At 40.5% G+C, this 18898-nt stretch overlaps 1 protein-coding gene across 5 annotated transcripts in view; it reads right to left on the bottom strand.

Annotated features, from left to right (window-relative positions):
* Positions 1 to 18898, bottom strand: part of rptor (regulatory associated protein of MTOR, complex 1) — a 337285-nt gene that overhangs the window by 79887 nt on the left and 238500 nt on the right. For all 5 annotated transcript variants that reach the window (XM_041216771.1, XM_041216772.1, XM_041216769.1 and 2 more), the window contains 2 exons: positions 18116 to 18234; positions 6955 to 7058 (listed from right to left, as the gene is read on the bottom strand). In XM_041216771.1, coding sequence (XP_041072705.1) covers positions 6955 to 7058; positions 18116 to 18234 — 223 coding nt within the window. The remainder of the gene's footprint in view (positions 1 to 6954; positions 7059 to 18115; positions 18235 to 18898) is intronic.

The following is an 18898-nucleotide window of genomic DNA, read 5'->3' as shown; positions in this document are numbered from 1 at the left end:
TTATTATAAATGAGGCAAATAAATCTTGGGAGCAAAACTAATAAGGTATGATGTGAGAAAAAAGAGATTGTGAGGGAAGAAATACAGCAGGCTCACATTGCTGTCAACAACTCTTTAAAGATGGCTCCTTCAAAGAAAGGATGCATTTCATAGCATCTTATTCTGGTGTTTAAGAAATATTTTAATGAGCTACACCTTCATTAAAACAATTTGAAGTGTACTTAATGTTATATAAGCAAATAGAACATTATCGCATTTGGTTCCAGGATTGTGTGCTATGAATTTATCCCAACACTACAGGAATGGGGATGCCACAAAACAGTATAGCCAACTGTGCTACTGAAATATGAAACAGCCTTTCAACACTATAGACTACTGAATTCCAGAGGGTTTAAATGTGGAAGTGATATGTTTAATAAACTACATAACATGTTTGAAACAGCCACAAGCACAATCTGAGTGAATTCACTTGGAATCTCTTGTACATCAAATACCGACGCTGAAGCAAGGGCAGAGCTCTCAAGTTAATGATTAACAGTTACGTTGCTGCCCAGGGATCCAGCATGCATCAAGATTAATTTCATGAATTCATGCTTCCACAATTCCCATAGGCATGATGGTTTAAATGTCTAAGTATGAATCTAAAGTCCTGGCCTTAAATTATTTAATGAGCGGCACCATACCTAGCTACTATCAATTAGTTTTTCTCTTGTCACCTGGCCAAAAGGAACTAAATTTGCTCTGCATTTAGGCCAGCAACACCATCTGCTTTTTCTTCAAATATATAGAAAGGGCCAACGGTTAAACAGAAAGTTCACTGCTGAAGGTTTGCTCCTGGTCAACATGGTTGCATAAAGAACATACGTACTTGAGTGGAATAGAATTGAGGCAAATATACCTTCATAATCAGTTCCAATGATCTTTACAAATCGTCACCTATACGAGTCAGAGATATCAGTAACTGTGCTTACTAGCAACAATTCCTGCTAATTGACTTGTTTTGTCAGATCATACAATACCATATAGGACAGGCATTTCACACAACCTGTGCCACCAGTGTTGTAATTTTAAGCTACTTTCTTCTTGGTCTTGCCACTTCTTTAATAAAAGCAAACCTGCTATTTCCTGCTAATGCACAGCGCCCTCAACACTGAACTACTCAAATGCCACCCTACAACAGGACCTGGGCTGGTTAGTGGCAGGCAAAAGAGACAAGTAATGATCATCACAAATAAGAGAAAGCCATATCTCCCCCTTAACCTTAAACGATTGCACCATCATCATCATCATCATCATCATCATCATCATCATCATCATCATCATCATCATCATCATCATCATCATCAACTTCTTATTGATCACCACTGACAGGGAGTGAGTCTTTGGGTTAGTGGAGCACACTCACCTCAGAGTCAGAGGCCAAAATTGTACACTCCCATCCCCAAGTCTAGGGAGCGGGCTTGTAGGCAGGAGAAACATAGGAGCAGGTGGGATGGTGGGGGGCAGCGGGTGGAGCTGCATTCCCTACATCAGAATGTTCATAGTTAAACAAGGGAAGCAGCATTGCTTTATTTAGCTTTGAGAAACACAACGGAAAAAGTAACTAATGTGGGGGAAAGGGGAACAACTAGGAAATAGCAATCACAGCGTACTTAGAGAAAGTGGAGAGCCAAGATTAAGGGTGTTGGATTGAAAAAAGGAAACATTTAGCAAGAAGGGACTTTGATAACTTTTCTGATTGTTTAATTTGGGCAATCAGATGAGGGAACTAAATGTAATATCTCCAAATTTGCAGATGACACAAAGCTGAGTGGGAGGATGAGCTGTGAGGAGGATGCAGAGATGCTTCGCTGTGATTTTGATAAGCTGAGTGAGTGGGCAAATGCATGGCAGATGTAGTATAATGTGGATAAATGTGAGGTTATCCACTCTGGCAGCAAAAACAGGAAGGCTGTGCAATGAGACATGGGTGTCCTCATACACCAGTGGCAGAAAGTAAGCAGGTGGTAAAGAAGGCAAATGGTATGTTGGTCTTCATTGTGAGAGGATTCAAGTACAGGAGCAGGGGTGTCTTGCTGCAATTATATAGGGCCTTGGTGAGACCACACCTGGAATATTGTATGCAGTTTTGGTCTCCTTATCTGAGGATGTTCTTGCTGTAGAGGGAGTGCAGTGAAGTTTTACCAGACTGATTCCTGGGATAGCAGGACTGACATATGAGGAGGGGTTGAGTCAGTTAGGATATATTCACTGGAGTTCAGAAGAATGAGGGGGAATCTCATAAAAACCTATAAAATTCTAACAGGACTAGACAGGATAGATGCAGGAAGCATGTTCCCGATGGTGGGGGAGTCCAGAACCAGGGGTTACAGCCTGAGGATATGGGGTAGACCATTTAGGACTGAGATGAGGAGAAATTTCTTCACCCAGAGAGTGGTGAGCCTGTGGAATTCATTACCACAGAAATAGTTGAGGCCAAAACATTGTATGTTTTCAAGAAGGAGTCAGATATAGCTATTGCGGTGAAAGGGATCAAAGGATATGGGGAGAAAGCGGGAGCAGGCTATTGAGTTGGATGATCAGCCATGATCATAATGAATGGCGGAGCAGGCTCGAAGGACCGAATGGCCTACTACTGCTCCTATTTTCTACGTTTCTAAACCAGTAATGCAAAATTTCCATGAGATAGCAAGGTGTGATGGTTAACATATTTAAGAGAGCTTTCTGAAAAGTGACTGATTAGATAAAGGAAATGGAGTTGAACTAGTGTGTACCAATTTTCAGATGCTGTCTTGCAAGAGATTGCTGGAGAAAGGTGAATAGCAAAAATGGCAGCATGAATAGAAAGTTGCTTGACAGACAGGAATAGATGGGTGCAGTGTCCAGTCCATTTCTGTTTGTGCAATATAAATACTGGGTCCCCGCTATAACATGGAACTCAACGTAACATGGGTCCATCATGGACCCCAAAATTTTCATGCAAATTATTTTACAATGCATTTCAGAACATTGTTGAAGTATAAATGCTCCAAAAGTGATTTAGAATCAGCCAATGAGATGGCAGCCTTGTGACTAAGTAAGGTTTTCTCTGTATTAATACTAGTCAAACTTACACTGATATGCATACAACAATCAATTCAAAATCACATACTGTGAATCACGAAAGAGAAAATCTTACACCATGGGCAAGGAGGTGAAAATCATCACTTAGATCGAGAAAGGTGTTATACAAGCAACTGTTTCGCAAAGAATGGGGGTTGCTGAATCATTGCTTTGTGGGTGGTTTCAAGATATAAAGAAGTTGAGAAGGGCATTGATGGAGATGGATGAAGGTGGCCAAACAAGAAAGGAAGCCTGAAATACTGAAAACACACCTCTTGACGAGACTGTATATACATGGCTCATCCAACAGAGAGCTGAGGGCACAGCCGAATCTAGTCCGGTTATTCAAGTTCAGGCTAAGAAGTTTTGCCTTTGTGGCAAGTGGAAATACCAATGCTCCAGCAAAGTTCAGAGCACGCAAAGGATTGTTAGCAAAGTTCAAGAGCCAGTGTGGCATTTTGCGAGTTATTTGAAGAGGAGAACAAGGGTCCATGGGCAAGGCCACACAATACAAACGCCCGTTGAATTAAAAAAAGATTTTACATGACAGAGGATACAATGCCGAAGAGACAGCCCTGTACTACAAAATGTTACCAGAGAAGACCAGTAACTATAAGAAATAACACCAACAAAATATTTGGAATTAAATAAAGGCAAGGATGACTCCTCCTCTTTTACTGCAAGAAACCATCACAAATTGACCCCACTCATCAATGGAAAAATCATGCTTTCATCATCTAAACCTAAAATCATTACCATGCCAATACTCCAGTAAATCCAAACCCTGGATAACCTCATTAATGTTCAACGACTGATTTGACCATGAACTTGTACCAAAGGTCAGAAAACATTTCAGACAGAACAAGCGATAAAAGGCGGCCATCTTGATGCTTGGCAAATGCCTTGCAAACCCACCCTGAGAGAACCTGGTAACATAAGATGGGAACATCAAAAGCATCTATAAACCAAAAAAAAAACACATCAAAAATTCAACCTCTTGACCAAGACATCATATTGATCTTCAAATGCAACCACATGTGAGAGCAGATCAAGAGAATGATAGACAGGAAGGATGAAGTGACATGTCTGAAGAAATTCAACACGAATGAGGGAACCTTTGTATGCTATTCCTGGCAGGAAGTGTTGATCAACTTTATCAAAAAACTCCTGGAGACAGGCCTGGGTGCTGCATTCAAGAGGGAAGCCAATAGCGGCGACATGGAGGGTTTCAAAGGATGAAGGAGAAATATACTTGAATGTGAGGAAAGAATTGTGGACTACAATGGATCCAACGCCCACTATCTAAACAACGTCAGTTCCATACTTGAGCTGAATATCGACAACCAAGAAGCTACCAGACAATTAAATATTGCACAAAGTAATAGATCCAAACCCTCAAGATGTCCGGCAAGCTGAAGATGATAACGATGCAATGTAGCCAAGACTATCCCATAGTCCTCCACTGCCCAGAAAAGTCGTTAAAATGGTTGGAAGCCAATGAAAAATCAACAGCTGCAAGTATAACAAAACTTCTGAACATCCTACGTCTAACAAAGCCAGAGGCAAGGAGTAAATGTTAAAAATTACTGATTTCTTTACCATATGTCCAAGCGTTCAATAATGACCAATTGTACATTCATAAACACATTTCTGTTATCAGAAGAAATAAAAGTTAATTTATTTGAATTAATTGTCTTCATTTGTTTGCCTTATTATTCAGGCTACAGGGAGGCTTGGCGCTTTTGAAAGGACCTTGTTAGAACAGGGACTCACCTATAAAGTGGTCGCGTGATGCGGACCGTGTTATCACAGGGGCCCAGTACAGATGGTTTGAACTTGCATGCAGAATAAACACTTGACATAATTTTCAATTTCTTTCGCAAATAGCTGGCATAGGCATGAAGGGTCAAACTGTTGTTTTCTATGCTGGAAACCTCTATGGTTCCACCATAAATGATGTTCAATATATAGATTAAAATGTTCAGCTATTCATTTTGTTATAGTTTCATGCAAGCAATATAGTAGCACTTTAACAAACTTTTGTATTACAATCAATGTTCTCTCTAAGCTGCATAGCAACCCAGAAGTTTCCACACAGGCCACACAGAAGCCAGCTCCTTTTCAATTCCCGAATGTGCGTGGCCACACAAAAAAATTCAAGAGGCAGCACAGAAAGAAATCGTCCACACGCTCAGAAAAAAAATGACAGGGAACGTTGATTACGCCAGTTTTAATCAACAGCACAATATGATAATCAATTTGTGATAATAGCATTTTTTTCGCTAAACTTAAAGGAGTTAATAAAGGAGCCATTTAAGAAAGTACAGATTACTAAATGGCATCCTTAGGCCAGATGGGAACAGGGATGGTTAGATCAGCTAGATAGACAACTAGTGTGTGAATCAGAACAATGCCAACAGGGTTCAATTCCCATTCTGGCTGAGGTAGACTTGGGACATCCCTTCCCCTCTGCCCAAGAGTGAAAGGTAATGGCAAACCACCAGTGATGAAATAAACAGCCAAAAAAAAAAGGCTCAGGATGAAGCACCAGGATCTGCCTTCAGGCAGAGCACACATGTATGAAAACCAGAGAGGAGGCACTGCTAGAATTGCTCTTAAATGAAACACACCCTTGGATTGCAATCAAATTAAAACAATAAGCAGTCATTTATTTTATTTTACAATCAGTCATACTGTTCACATATTGTGGGCTTGTGGTGCCACAAGATTTATCCAAATAATTTCCTATATGTGTAGATTCGCTGTAGAAGTTTGGTTAAAAGGAACTGGTACTCTTTAGAAATGTATAATGATCTGTTTAACTGATTCTGCAGACACTGATAGAATGTCTTTAAAGATGTATCACTGTTACCTACTGGGTCTCGCCAGAACTAGAACTCGGAATGGAACAGACTGAAGGGGCCTTTTCTCATTTGCCACATAACCCAAAACTCAGATCTTGAGGATTCAGGTTGTTAAGCAGACTGAACCAATCACTCCTAGATGGTGCTCCATAAATTTCACTTAATACCAGTGTATCTCCTGAGGGGCTGTTCACAGCAATTTGAAGCATACAGTTTCTAACTTATCAATATCTATTGATTTGTGTTGCAGCTTCTCTCACTTGTCTTGACCATTCTCTATTTAGCAACGTATATGCTTCTCTCTCAACTTTCTTTCCCTCCAGGTAGGAATTGGCAAATGATGTAGTGTGCTAAGGCAGGAAGGATTGGGACCTCAGTGAACCTCACCTGACAGGAATGCCTGCAGTGTGAACTTCACAGTATAACCAGCCTTTAGCTTTGAAAAGAATCTGCGGGTATCATGGAGTACCAGTGACCATGAGGACAGGCAGATGTGAGGGGCCACGTGACAGGCATCAGGCTTCGGTCTGACTGTGGCACTAAGTGGTGGATGGGCATCTTGAGAGCTTGGAAAACAGTAGATTCCAAACCCTGCATTGGAAGGTGGAGCAGGGTTGAGCCAGAAGCCAAGATGGCAGACAGCATAGACTGAACTGTGAATATTCACATACAAAGCAAGACTCCAAATTTGTGCCACAGGAAATAAATTGTGTACTGGAAGTGCAAACCATTTGCAACGACTGTTAATATATACCTCTGCACTGAAACTGGAGTACAGAATACCAGATTTAAAGGCTAGAAACAGGGGTTAGTTCTCTAACACACCTTGATGCTCCTATACACTGTGGCCTGGTTACACTTACACCAGTGAGCTGGATCCAATTTACCGTAACTTTGAAGAAAAAGCGAAATACAAAGCCTCCTGTTGAGAATAACTTGCCACAAGAACATACAGTATCATGGAAGGCAGTACACCTCAGCGACTTACCCAACTTGATGAATGTGTGTTCCCTTACTGGTAGGGCTGGCTGGGGCAGACTGCGTGAGATTCGTGGAATCTAGGATACGCTGTGGCCGGGCATTAACTGTAGCCTGCAGGGAAACATTCATCAAAATAGTAAAAAATTTATACTATGATGAATTCATATACCAAGTATTAATATATCACGTGAAAATGATTGGTACATTTATTCCAGCAAAGGGGAATGACTAAATGTAACCTAAGACGACCAAGGGCCCCCAAATCTTGGACACTGATGCTATGTTACTCCAAAAGTTAAAAAATCACAATTTTTCTACATAAATCTAATTGTGCTTTATCAGTATTTTGAAAACAATAAATTATTTTGGTGTTTTTGTTCTGAAGATTAGTTAGTAAGCATGGTTAAATCACGATGGCCATTTCCTGGAGTGTTTTGATTCTGTATAGCAACATCTTCTTGCTTAAATTATTTTGACATTATGTAAGTTCAAAAGCTCAGCATCGTGCACAGTATCTTTTCCAGAATTTTCAACATTTCATTGAAAGCTCAAAATTCAATTATTCATATTAACTCCATTTCTGTACTACTTTCAAAAAATGTCACTTCATTTTGGTGTTATATTCAGCAAAATTAATATCCTTGAAAACAGGAAAGAAAAATAAAATCTGGGCAGTTAGTATTTTGTAAAGTGCCCGAGGGAGTCAAAGTTCAAAATGTTAGATAAGCAGATTTTAATCAATTATCAGCAGCAAGGTAAAATTGTACACAGCAAAAAATGGTGCAGCAACCTGATCAGATCATACCCTGCATGCTGGGCCCATTTCTACTCAGAGATGAAAGGAAACCATTCATATTCATTAGCACTAAAAGAAAGCTACACAATCAATCCCCAATATCATGAGGAAAAAAACATTGCTTTTCAAACTTGAAAAGAGATGACTGAAGAAGGGCATAGAAGCGTATATAGTTATAAAAGACATGGAAAAGGTTAGTTCAGAACAATGCATCAAATTGCACAAACGATTGAACAAAAGGGTTCAATGAGGAGGTGTTTACGTCAAATATTGATTTTTAATTTATCAGCTTGAAACTTGGATTTGAACTTTTAAGAGCTGACTTTTTAAAACAGGCTGAACAGGATGACTAGAAATTACAGCCAAAAAATGGCTGTCCCAATTTGCATTACTATGTTGTCTACATTCTACTTCATTGGGATGGAGACATCAGGTCTGTGAAGACCCCACCAGAGACAGTAAACCCCTGAAGAATGTGAAAGACGTTTTCTCCTGTGCCATTATCAAAGCATTAAGACAAGCATCTGATATTCAATTATTAGAGAAGGGACATTAAATCTAATCACTTGGGTCATGAGACAATGGCTAAGGTAAATTTGCAGACATGAGCTAATCAAGCTACTTTTGGATTACATGAACAACAGCCTGGATCCCACCCCCCTCCAACTGTGGAGAGAGTAAGTCACATGACCAGCAAACCCCCTTTTGTGCCTTAAAGACAACATATTTTGCAGAGTGCGCATGCTGAGATGCTGATGAACTGAGGAGGGGCAGCTGAAGCCTTTAAGCCTTGCTCTCTCTCCACTCTTCCTGGCAAGCTTCTAGCCGTTTGTTGATTGAGACAACGAGAGGAATACCTATTACAATAGAGAACTTCAGAAAACAGAAATTCTGCTCAATACCACTGTCTCCAGAGGAACAACCAAATTAATCAGCTGCAACTTTAAATTGAAACATCAGAACTACTAAAGGAGCTTCTGACCAGCAGGGTCGTTGAGCCACTGACCGTATATTCCTTTTATGAACGTGCTCTGGTTTGATCAACCTATCCTTTCTCACTTTGTAATGTGTGTGCGCGTGCGCATGTGTGGGGCCCTCAGAGTCTGTGCGTGCATGCTTCTGGAAGTTGATGCATATTTTATTATTTTACCCAGATCAGTGTAAGTACAATAAAACTAACCTCTTTCTTTGTTAAACCCAAGTAAACCTGTCTAGTTGGTTCTTTTATGATCACGGTGCGTAAACAGTTAAACACTTACAGAACTGGCAAGTACATCTTTTTAAAATAATAAAAACCCTGTTAGACTAAAACAGGAAGTGAGAAAAGAGGGGAGACATTCGACCCCATCTCAACTGGTCGTAACAAACTGGTAAATGTAGAGCTGATATCAAAAAGCTCATCCTTTCAAAGGAGTAATTAATCCATGGAATGGGCTTCAAGAAGTAAAAACTTCCACAATTTCACAGCTGCAGCCTGAGGAGGAGGAAATTGTAGTTTTTTTTCTCAACTGCTGTGCTGAGGTAGACCTTCCTAATCTATATCTTCCTTGGAACCTTCTCCAATGTAAAGCAGAGTGAGATAAAAAAAACAAACATAGCTAGTCTGTACACAGAACCCATTTATAATTAATCTCTTTCAAACTCAATACTAAGCCTGTATCTTATTAACTCACCAAATTAAGAATCTACTTAAACCAAACCAAGGTCGTATTTACTGTGCGAGGAGGTGGTGTAACCAGTAAATGAATAAATTTAAGTGTCAACTACAGTATCACAGAATTGTGATGGTGCAGGAGGCCATTTGGCCCATCATGTCTGCACCGGCTCTCTGAACGAGCATTATAATTCAGTGCCATTCTCCTGCCTTTTCCCAGTAACCCTGCATATTGTTTCTATTTAAATAATCATCTAATGCCTCCACCACACTTCCAGGCAGTGCATTCCAAACCCAAACCACAGTGTGAAAAAGTTTTTTCTTACATCATATTTGCTTCTTTTGCAAATCACTTTAAATCTGTGTCCTCTCGTTCTTGATCCTTTTACGAGCAGGAACAATTTCTCCCTATTTACTCTGTCCAGTTTCCTTGTGATTTTGAACACCTCTATCAAATCTCCCATTTGCCTACTCCTCTCCAAGGAGAACAGCCCCAACCTCTCCAATCTATCTTCATAACTGAAGTTTCTCATTCCTGGAATGATTTTTGTAAACCTCTTCTGCACTCCCTCCAATGTATTCACATCCTTCCTAAAGTGTGGTGCACAGAACTGTACACAATACTCCAGCTGAGGTCTAACCAGTGTCCTATACAAGTTCAGCATAACCTCCTTGCTCTTGACAAGCTAGTTTGTTGTTGGATTCCTTAGCTTATAACAAGTCTACTTTTCCTTTGTGCTGAACAGGAGAGCACTCTGCAACATCTAACGTATCCTCAAATGATACTGATGTGGGGCTATTGTCTGCAGATCTGTAACTAGCTGCAATCTAGATATACAACAAATTCTTGGGAGGCCCAATGACTTTAATTACAACTATTGTTGCTGCTCCTCTAATTTGGCTAACAATCTATTACTATTTTCAGACGTACTCTTCCATTTTAGCTGAAAAATATTTGGCGGGGAAGTTATTAAATGTTTTCTAAAAATTCACATCAATAGGCAAAAATCATTTCCTGTACCCAAGGACCAATAAACCTTCAGATAGCTGTCCAATTCAATAGGCAGTAAGCAACGTCAAAATAAGTATTTTTAAGAGTTAAAAAACTGAGTGGCAATCATCTGCCTCTTTCCACACTCATTAATTAAAATCAGCTTTTAAAAATGTCTGATTAATTTTTCAGATGTTTTACTTAGAACAATTATGTTGTTGACACATTTATAGCTATTTATAATCAAACTAGTTTGTTAGATCCAAGTATGGAATTAGAATAATGTTAATTTTGAAAGGCAATGACAATTTGCAAATCCAGCTAAATGTTAAATTCAAATCTTGATGCATGCCAATAAATGGATTACTGGCAAAGTGGCTAATATTATGGGGATCAATTATTTGAACACAAATTATCAATACTTGAGTGTTTGGGATGGCTGGGGTGAGCTACTACTAAGTTGCACATAAACAGAGCCACTCAGCTCCAGACCTCAGGCAGAATTTTAGGGCCCCGTTTCGTTGGGGACAGTGCAGTAAAATGCGGCGGGCCATTATAAACCCCATTGCCGACAGCGGGAACGTAAAATTCTGCCTCTCATTACATGGACAAAAGGACTGAATTACAGATTGCATTTGACATCAAGGCAGCATTTAATCGAGTGTGGCATCAAAGAGTGAGCCCGAGCAAAATTGGAATTGGGGGAAAACGCTCCACTGGTTGGAGTCACACCTTGCACTAAGGAAGATAGTTGTGATTGTTTGAGTTCAATCATTACAGCCCAAGGACATCACTGCAGCAGTTGCACAGGGTGCTGTGCTAGGACCAACTATCTTCAGCAGCATCAATAACCTTTCACCCATAAGATCACAAGTGGGGAAGTTCCCTAATGATTGCAGTGTTCAGTGTCATTGGAGGCTCCTCAGAAGCTGAGGTCGTCCATGCCTGCTTGCAGCAAGACCTTGTCAATGTTCAGGCATGGGCTCACAAGTGGCAAGTGCCAGGCAATGATCATCTCCCACAGAAAGAATCTAACCATCTCCTCTTGATGTTCAATAGCATTACCATGGTTGGAAACCCATCAACATCTTTGGGGGTACCACTGACCAGAAAGTGAATTGGAGCGGCCATAGAAATGCTGTGGCTACAACAGCAGGTCAGAGGCTGGGAATTCTGCGAAGAGTAACTCACCTCCTGAGTCCCCAGAATCTGTCCACCATCTACAAGGCATAAGTCAGGAGTGTGATGGAATACTTTCCTCTTGCCTGGATCAGTGCAGCTCCAACAACACTCAAGAAGCTGGACAACATCCAAGACAAAGCAGTTCACTTGATTGGCACCCCATCCACCATCTTAAACATTCACTCCCTTCACCACCAACACACAGTAGCATCAGTGTGTACCATCTACAAGATGCACTGCAGGACCTCACCAAGGCTCCTTTGACAGCACCTTCCAAACCCACGACCTCTACCACAGAGGGACAAGGACAGCAGGACAAGGCCAGCAGATGTATGCAGGTCCCCCTCCAAGCCACACACCATCCTGACTTGGAACTATATTGTTGTTCCTTTGCTGTCCCTGGGTCAAAATCCCAGAACTCCCTAATAGCACTGTGGTGTAACTATATCACATGGACTGTGGTGGTTCAAGGTGGCAGCTTACCACCATGTTCTCAAGGGCAGTTAGTGATGAGCAATAAATGCTGGCCTTGCCAGCAACATTTACATCCCATGAAAGACTAACAAAAAAAGTATACACATAATAATGATGTCCCTGCGCTTTTATAAACATTCCAATGTTTTTCAGATTAGTGTTATGTTATTAGTCCATCAAGGCAAAGGTGAACATGGTTCATCATTTGGAGTGTTTGGTAGGGTTCCTGTGGGTGTGTAAGTATCTGCTAAGTCTGATCAGTGTCCATAAAGTTCTGCTGAAAATACGACAGGATATCGCATACGATTGAGTTTTAGACGAGTTGCTGGCTCGGGATTTCCTCTCTTTGCGATTTCTCTCTTTGAGATGTGCTTGCTTTCGAAAAAGGCTGCACCATTTTTTTTATTTGGTTGCACCAGGTGCAGTGATTCTAGGTGAGCTTCTCCCAGGTCTCAGGGTTGATATCAAAACTCCTCAGCGAAGTCTTCACAAGTTCTTGCAGCGCTTCCTTTGACTGCCATAACAGCACATGCCCTCCACCCCCAGCTCAACCTTTCCATAGAAGATTCACTGTGGTAAGTGAGTGTCAAGCATTCCGGCTACATGACCAGGCCAAATCAGTTGGGACTGTCCCAATGTGGTGTGGATGCTTGATATGTCAGCTCAGGTGAGCACTTCAGTGCCTGGCATTTTGTCCTGTCACCTGATTTTCAGGAGCTTCCAAAGGCAGCTCAAGTAAACTGGTTGACTTTCATGGCATGATGCTGGTACACGGTCCAAGTTTGACATGCGTAGAGCAGATCGGGCAGAACTCTTGCTCTACAGAATTTCAGTTTGGTAGGCAGACTTACTCCTCCTCATCCTCAGGCTGAAGTCTGTCGAAGGCTACATTTGCTTTGGCAATTCTTGCATGTCATTGACATAGATAGATCAAAAAAGCGTACTGCTGCGATAAGTGAACATACTGCTGCTGTCAGGTTCTGGTCATGGACTGAAATCTTGGGCTTGAGATAGGGCTTTACTGGAGCAGGGGTGGTACATTACTTCAGTTTTCTTTGTGCTGATCATTAGGCCAAAGCTGCCGTATGCATTAGAGAACAAGCCCATACTATGTTTCATGACCAGCTCTGAACTGGCAGCTAGTGGCTAGTCATCAGTTGACAGGAAAGTGCGCAGTATGTCCTTGGAAACCTTGATCTTTGACCAAAGTCACCTGAGATTGAGCAGTTTCCCATCCATGAGGTACCGGATTTCGATGCCAGGAATACCATCATGGAAGGCATCAGACAGCATGGCGGAGAAGAACATGCTGATGAGGGCTGCTGATAGCACACAGCCCAGTTTAACTCCGTTAGTGATTGGGAATGGATCAGAAGATTTGCCATCAGCCAGGGCACACACGAGCCTGCATCATGGAACTGCTGAACTATGGTGATAAATTTCTCCATTACCTTCCAAAGGCCCTCATGACTGACTGTGTCAAAGGCCTTGGTTAGGTCAAAAAATGTGGTGTAGAAGGCCATATTCTGTTCTTGGCATTTCTCCTGAAGCTAACTAACTGCAAACACCTTCAGATCAGTAACCATCACCCAAACGATGCAAGCAGGACGTCCACAAAACTACCATGGTTTGCAGTAGCTGAGCAAAAAAAAAAATCACTGAACAATTATAGTTATCCTCATTAAAGATGATAATTTTCACAATATGGCCCATCAGTTGCATTGCCATATCTCATGTTCATATTGTATTAAAATGCTCTGCAGTGTTTTCTTGTTGTCAAGGAGGTTTCATTATGTTTTCCACCCTCACTAGGCGCTGAGGTAAAATGTGTAGGAAGCCGGTCAGCATCGTCTGCCAAGCTTGGTTCCTAACATCCATGTTTTTCATACTAGCTCTCATCCTCCAGATACCAACTGGAACTGCAGGTTTCACAAATCACTAATTAGTTTGAAGTTTTTTCTCATTAGTTCTTAATTTGTAACATCTTTTTCCAAACTTCAAATAATTACTGAAATTTTAAAAATACTTTCTCTTGCATTCTGATTTTAGCTGCAATTTAAAACACATTTCAGTTAATGCTGTCTTTCATCAAAATAAGACAGGACACTCGAGGAACAAAGTGTGCTTGGGAGTCCGACCACCCTTGTGCCAACTTCTTGCATGTCAGATGCAGAGCAAAACCTCTGCTCTGCCCAAAGATATCAGCATGTGTCACTCTCCTACATTTATACATCAACAGATGTGGCTTTTATCATGTGTATAACTCTAAAAAATAGGAAATCTGCCTTTAGTTTTCTAGCCAAAGATTTAGGATTCCAAATGGAATCTGCTGTCTTTGCTAGATACACAATGGAAGACAGGAGGGTGGGCTGTGAGAAAGGGCACATACCTGTTAATCAGAAATAAATATTCTTTTGGCTAGATATCAATTAAACTTCATTCTATAATGGCTACTAAGTGGTGTGTTACTTTCATTAGCATTCTGTGAAATCTTCATGGCAATATTCCTTCAATTATAATCTTCAAAGGAAAAAGGCATTAAGATGCAAGCATTTCAATGGTCAGTAGTTCTGACCAACACATCCAGGCTTCTTGGTCAGTCATGACTCAAAATATTCAATAGGCTGCAGCTCATCCTGAAACACTGCACACTACATGCCTAGGAAAGAACAGGCTCAAGGTCATTTGTCCAAATAAACTCTTACGTTTTAAGAATGGTGAAAAAGGTGGGTTAACCCTTGAGCTGATTTTAGTTCTCAGGTCAATGAGTTTGTAATTTAATATTGGAGTAGGTTAGAACACATAAACAGGAACTGGAAGGCTGGAGCTGTGGTAGACATCCCAAATACTCTCCAATAAGCTGGATATTGCAGTGCAGGTTAAATGTTAGACAAGAACCACGTTAGGCTAAATACTTCAGAGAATAAAGTTGTCGATTCCACGTTGGTTTGCATAAAACCTCGGCCTGCTTAAGGAAAATTTCAATCTATCTATGTGGCAAAACAAGCCTAGAGCAATAAAGAGCAGATAATTGTGTTTCAAGTTGGTGAATTTCTCCTGAACTTCAGGCAAAAAACAATATTAGCAACATGAAGATTGCTGTTCTTTGAATTGCTCTTGTGATTTAAGATAAACAGGTTTGGAATGGATGGAAGTGGATGGCCAACTGTTTGTCAGTATGTTCTGAAGCCCTTTTATGTCATAACACAAACATGCAAATTTTAGGAGTACAACTTTAATCTTCAATTTTAGAAGTTACATCCAACCCTTTTATTTTAATAGTTACAATTTCCATCTAAACATTCTTGATTTGATTTAGCTATACTTAGGTTTTCTTTCATTGCAATAAATTGGCTGCCCTGAAGCACACTGTCCATTTTCACTCTCAGGTTTTGCAGTGCCTGGTGGCCACTGCCGCAGCTTCCACTACAGCACAGGCGGGAAACCACTTAACATCTCAGTGGGAGCTCAGATGGAGGCCGGAAGGCTGCCATCACAGTCGTGGATCTCAGTGCTCAAGGGGGGCGTGCCAGGCTCTCATGGCAATCCGGCAATCTGCCCTCAGGCAGATTACTGAGGGCCACCTCGAGAAACTGGCAGTGGCACTGCGGAGGAGCGCAAGTCTGCTGTCCCCTCTCAGGACGGCAGCAATCATACTCCCATTATTGCCACTCCGCCAATGCCCTGTTTGGTGTCTCTCAGTCAGCTCGCCCAGGCTGTTGCCGCCCATGGAGAGGTAGTGCAGTCTGAAGCTGGGCCCTGCAAGGCTATGTACTGTATTCCCCAATGAAAATCAGCAGCCTTCCACCAGACATATTGCAGCCACTGAAGCAGCACTGCATAGGAGCACTAGACTAGGAAAAGGCACTGGTAAGAAATGCATTGCACAATGAATAGTTAATTACGGGGAAAGCAGAGGGGATACTTGCCTTCCCTTTACAACATACATGATACATTGCTGAGAAAAACTGTAGGATTTAAATATTCTCACGGAGAAGATTAAAGGGCATGGTATGCCATAATACTAGCCATTCCAACAATATGAATTATATGTTCTATTGATGGTTCAAAAATGAAAATAATCAGAAGCTATTTTCAATATTCTAGCTCAAACCTACAAGAATAACCTACAAGAAAAAGATGTTCAAAAGCAAAATCTTCCCCCCTACAAAGGCTTCCATTTTAATGATTCATTAGCTGCAGAATTTCAACTTTATCTACACAAGCAAAGACAAACAAGTAAAACCACTTGCAGATTCCCACAGCTCTGAATTTTGAAAATCACTCTGATCTTCTCCACAGTATCTCTGGAGACAGTCTTTCTATTTTCAAAGAAGTGGCAGAGATTTCTAGAGCTTCAGATATATACGTACATGCATTCAACTGGGGTATCTTGTATTGTACATTTCACTGATCATCCTCTCATTCAAAGGTAAAAGACAGCCACATTCAAGTGTCACCTAATATATTAGCAGACAACTTTAAGTTTAAGGCCAAAATTCATGGTGACCCAGTGATCCTTACATGTGACATGCTACACTGGTCACAATGTAGAATTTCTGATTATGCTCCCATTGTGGGGGTTTGGGGGATGGGGGTTGGTGTAACGTATGATTAAAATTCTTCTTTCAGTTAAACCTAGCTCTCAAATGGCTAAAGCATAGGAGAATCAGGACTGAACGATTCAGATTAGGACTCAGACATGACAGCTGAACCACCATACAGGGGGACAATGCAAGATAGTTTAATCTCCTAATGATCAGTTACACTTCATGCTACTGTGACAACTCTATCAATTGAATTCTTCAGGGTCATTGTCAAGTAAAGCTGGTGCATTCAGCTCTTAAGTGAGGATTGTCAGCCGGACTGAAAACTATCGCTAGAGTCTGTAGACAGCAGTGGGAGGGGGTACGTGCACTTAGACTCCAGGCCAATGCTGAGGGATTCAGTTTTAATAGCCTGTTGCTGTACAGAAGGCACGATAATTCTTAAAATCAGAGTATGATAATCCACCACTGCCAATCTGCTAAGTGAATTCACTATTTTCTCTATTTATGGGGAAGCTAAGTTAAACTGAGTGGAACAGGGAGCTTTGATTATGATTGGCACTTTATCTCAGAATCAGTGAAAGAAAGCAATTTCCTGATTCAGATCTTGCCTTGCATCACCAAGTATTTGGTCTTTCTGCCCTAGCAGGTATTGAAGAAACATTCGTGTGAATGGCAAATATCCAACATAGATCACCGAGGGATGCTACTGGTACATCCATGAGTTATGTTATCATACAATTCAATATAGGACAGTGAGAGTCAACTTTCACAAAAGACACTCAGGCATTTTACAGGAGTGACTGATGCCACTTAATGCAGCAAAGATCAGAACTAACATTTGCATTAGTGCATCTTTGCCATTTTCTTTACAAAACACATTGTTTTTCTCCTCCTCCCCACCCCCACTCCACCTCCAATAGATATAACTTTTTGCTTCATGTGTGTTCAAAGCTCTATGCTCTTGCTTCAAAATTCATATTCTTAGATCAGCTCAAGAAAACCTCAAAAAGTTATCTAATGACAGATAGTAGAAAATTAGATAATAGCCTGTGGGTGGATATTCAGCTTTAAGAATAGCAATTTGTTTTAACACATGCATCTCTATTAAGTTAGAAAGTTAGCCTCACGACTGTTTAAAGAGTCAGAAACTGTATATTGCAAAAATAACTTTAAAAGCATCTTTAGACATTATACATACATATGCTTATGTACATAAATACAGACAAATGATGCACTATACTTCACATCCAGCTGACCCATAAGAAAAGGCAGATACAACCTTTATATAACATCTCACCTGAGAGGCACTGCAGCACTTTCACAGTACTGCACTAAAAGGTCAGCTTAGTTAATGTACTCAAGCCCTGAAATGAGGTTTGAACGCATAGCTTACTGATTCAGGAGTGAGCTTGCTACCAAATGAACCAAAATGACACTTGGAAGGGAACCAAATAGGGCACATTTACATTCACTGTTTTCAAATATTCAGTATTTAAGGAATGCCATTGCTGTCCACCATACCTTGTAAGCTGTATTGTTCAGCACCTTCATAGCAAGGTCTGAGACTTCTGGGAAAGGATCAGCTGCCAGGTGAAGCAGAACACGCCAAATCTGGGTGTAGACACTGTTGAATGATACACCTTTAAAAAGAGGAAATTCTTTGACTCAGTGGAAATTCACTCATTAATACATCAGGTAAAAACTAAACCGGATATATTTAGCACCTTTCACCCCATGTTCCTCCTACTGTAAGTTGCTTTTGTAATGGTTTGGTGTCTAATACTTGACTTTTTTAAACTCTTAAATAACAGTGAAGTTTACTCTCAAATCTATCACTCATCAGCATTTCTACAAATTATTTTAAAATTGCTGCATACATGAAACATTGGCAACTTTGCCAGAATTTGATATAAACTTTACAAGAAAGTACACCAGTGAAGCAATTAATGTACCATAGTGCTACAAAGACCTCCAATACTTTTATTCCACACTTCTATGGAACTCATTAGTTGGATGCTTGAAGCCAATTCTCTCCTATCCCAGTAATAAAATAGATTTCGACCCACTACATCATTCAGAGAACTAAGAGCATATAATTATTATGATGCTGGAGGATATACATAAATAATTCAGCAGGTAAACAACTGATAATGAAGCTGTAATCATACTTGTGCAGTAAAGAACTTAGCAGCTAAAAGCGGATAAAATAGAAAAGATCAAAATTACACGTCAATAAACAACCATTTAGGAACTGGTAATAAAATTCAACTGAAAATGAGTTTGTCACCTGTTTAAGACTAAAAT

The sequence above is a fragment of the Carcharodon carcharias genome, chromosome 22 (genome assembly GCF_017639515.1).
Source record: "Carcharodon carcharias isolate sCarCar2 chromosome 22, sCarCar2.pri, whole genome shotgun sequence".
Taxonomy (NCBI): Eukaryota; Metazoa; Chordata; class Chondrichthyes; order Lamniformes; family Lamnidae; genus Carcharodon; species Carcharodon carcharias.
Note: the sequence above shows the minus strand (reverse complement) of the source record. Positions and strands in the feature narration are given on the sequence as shown.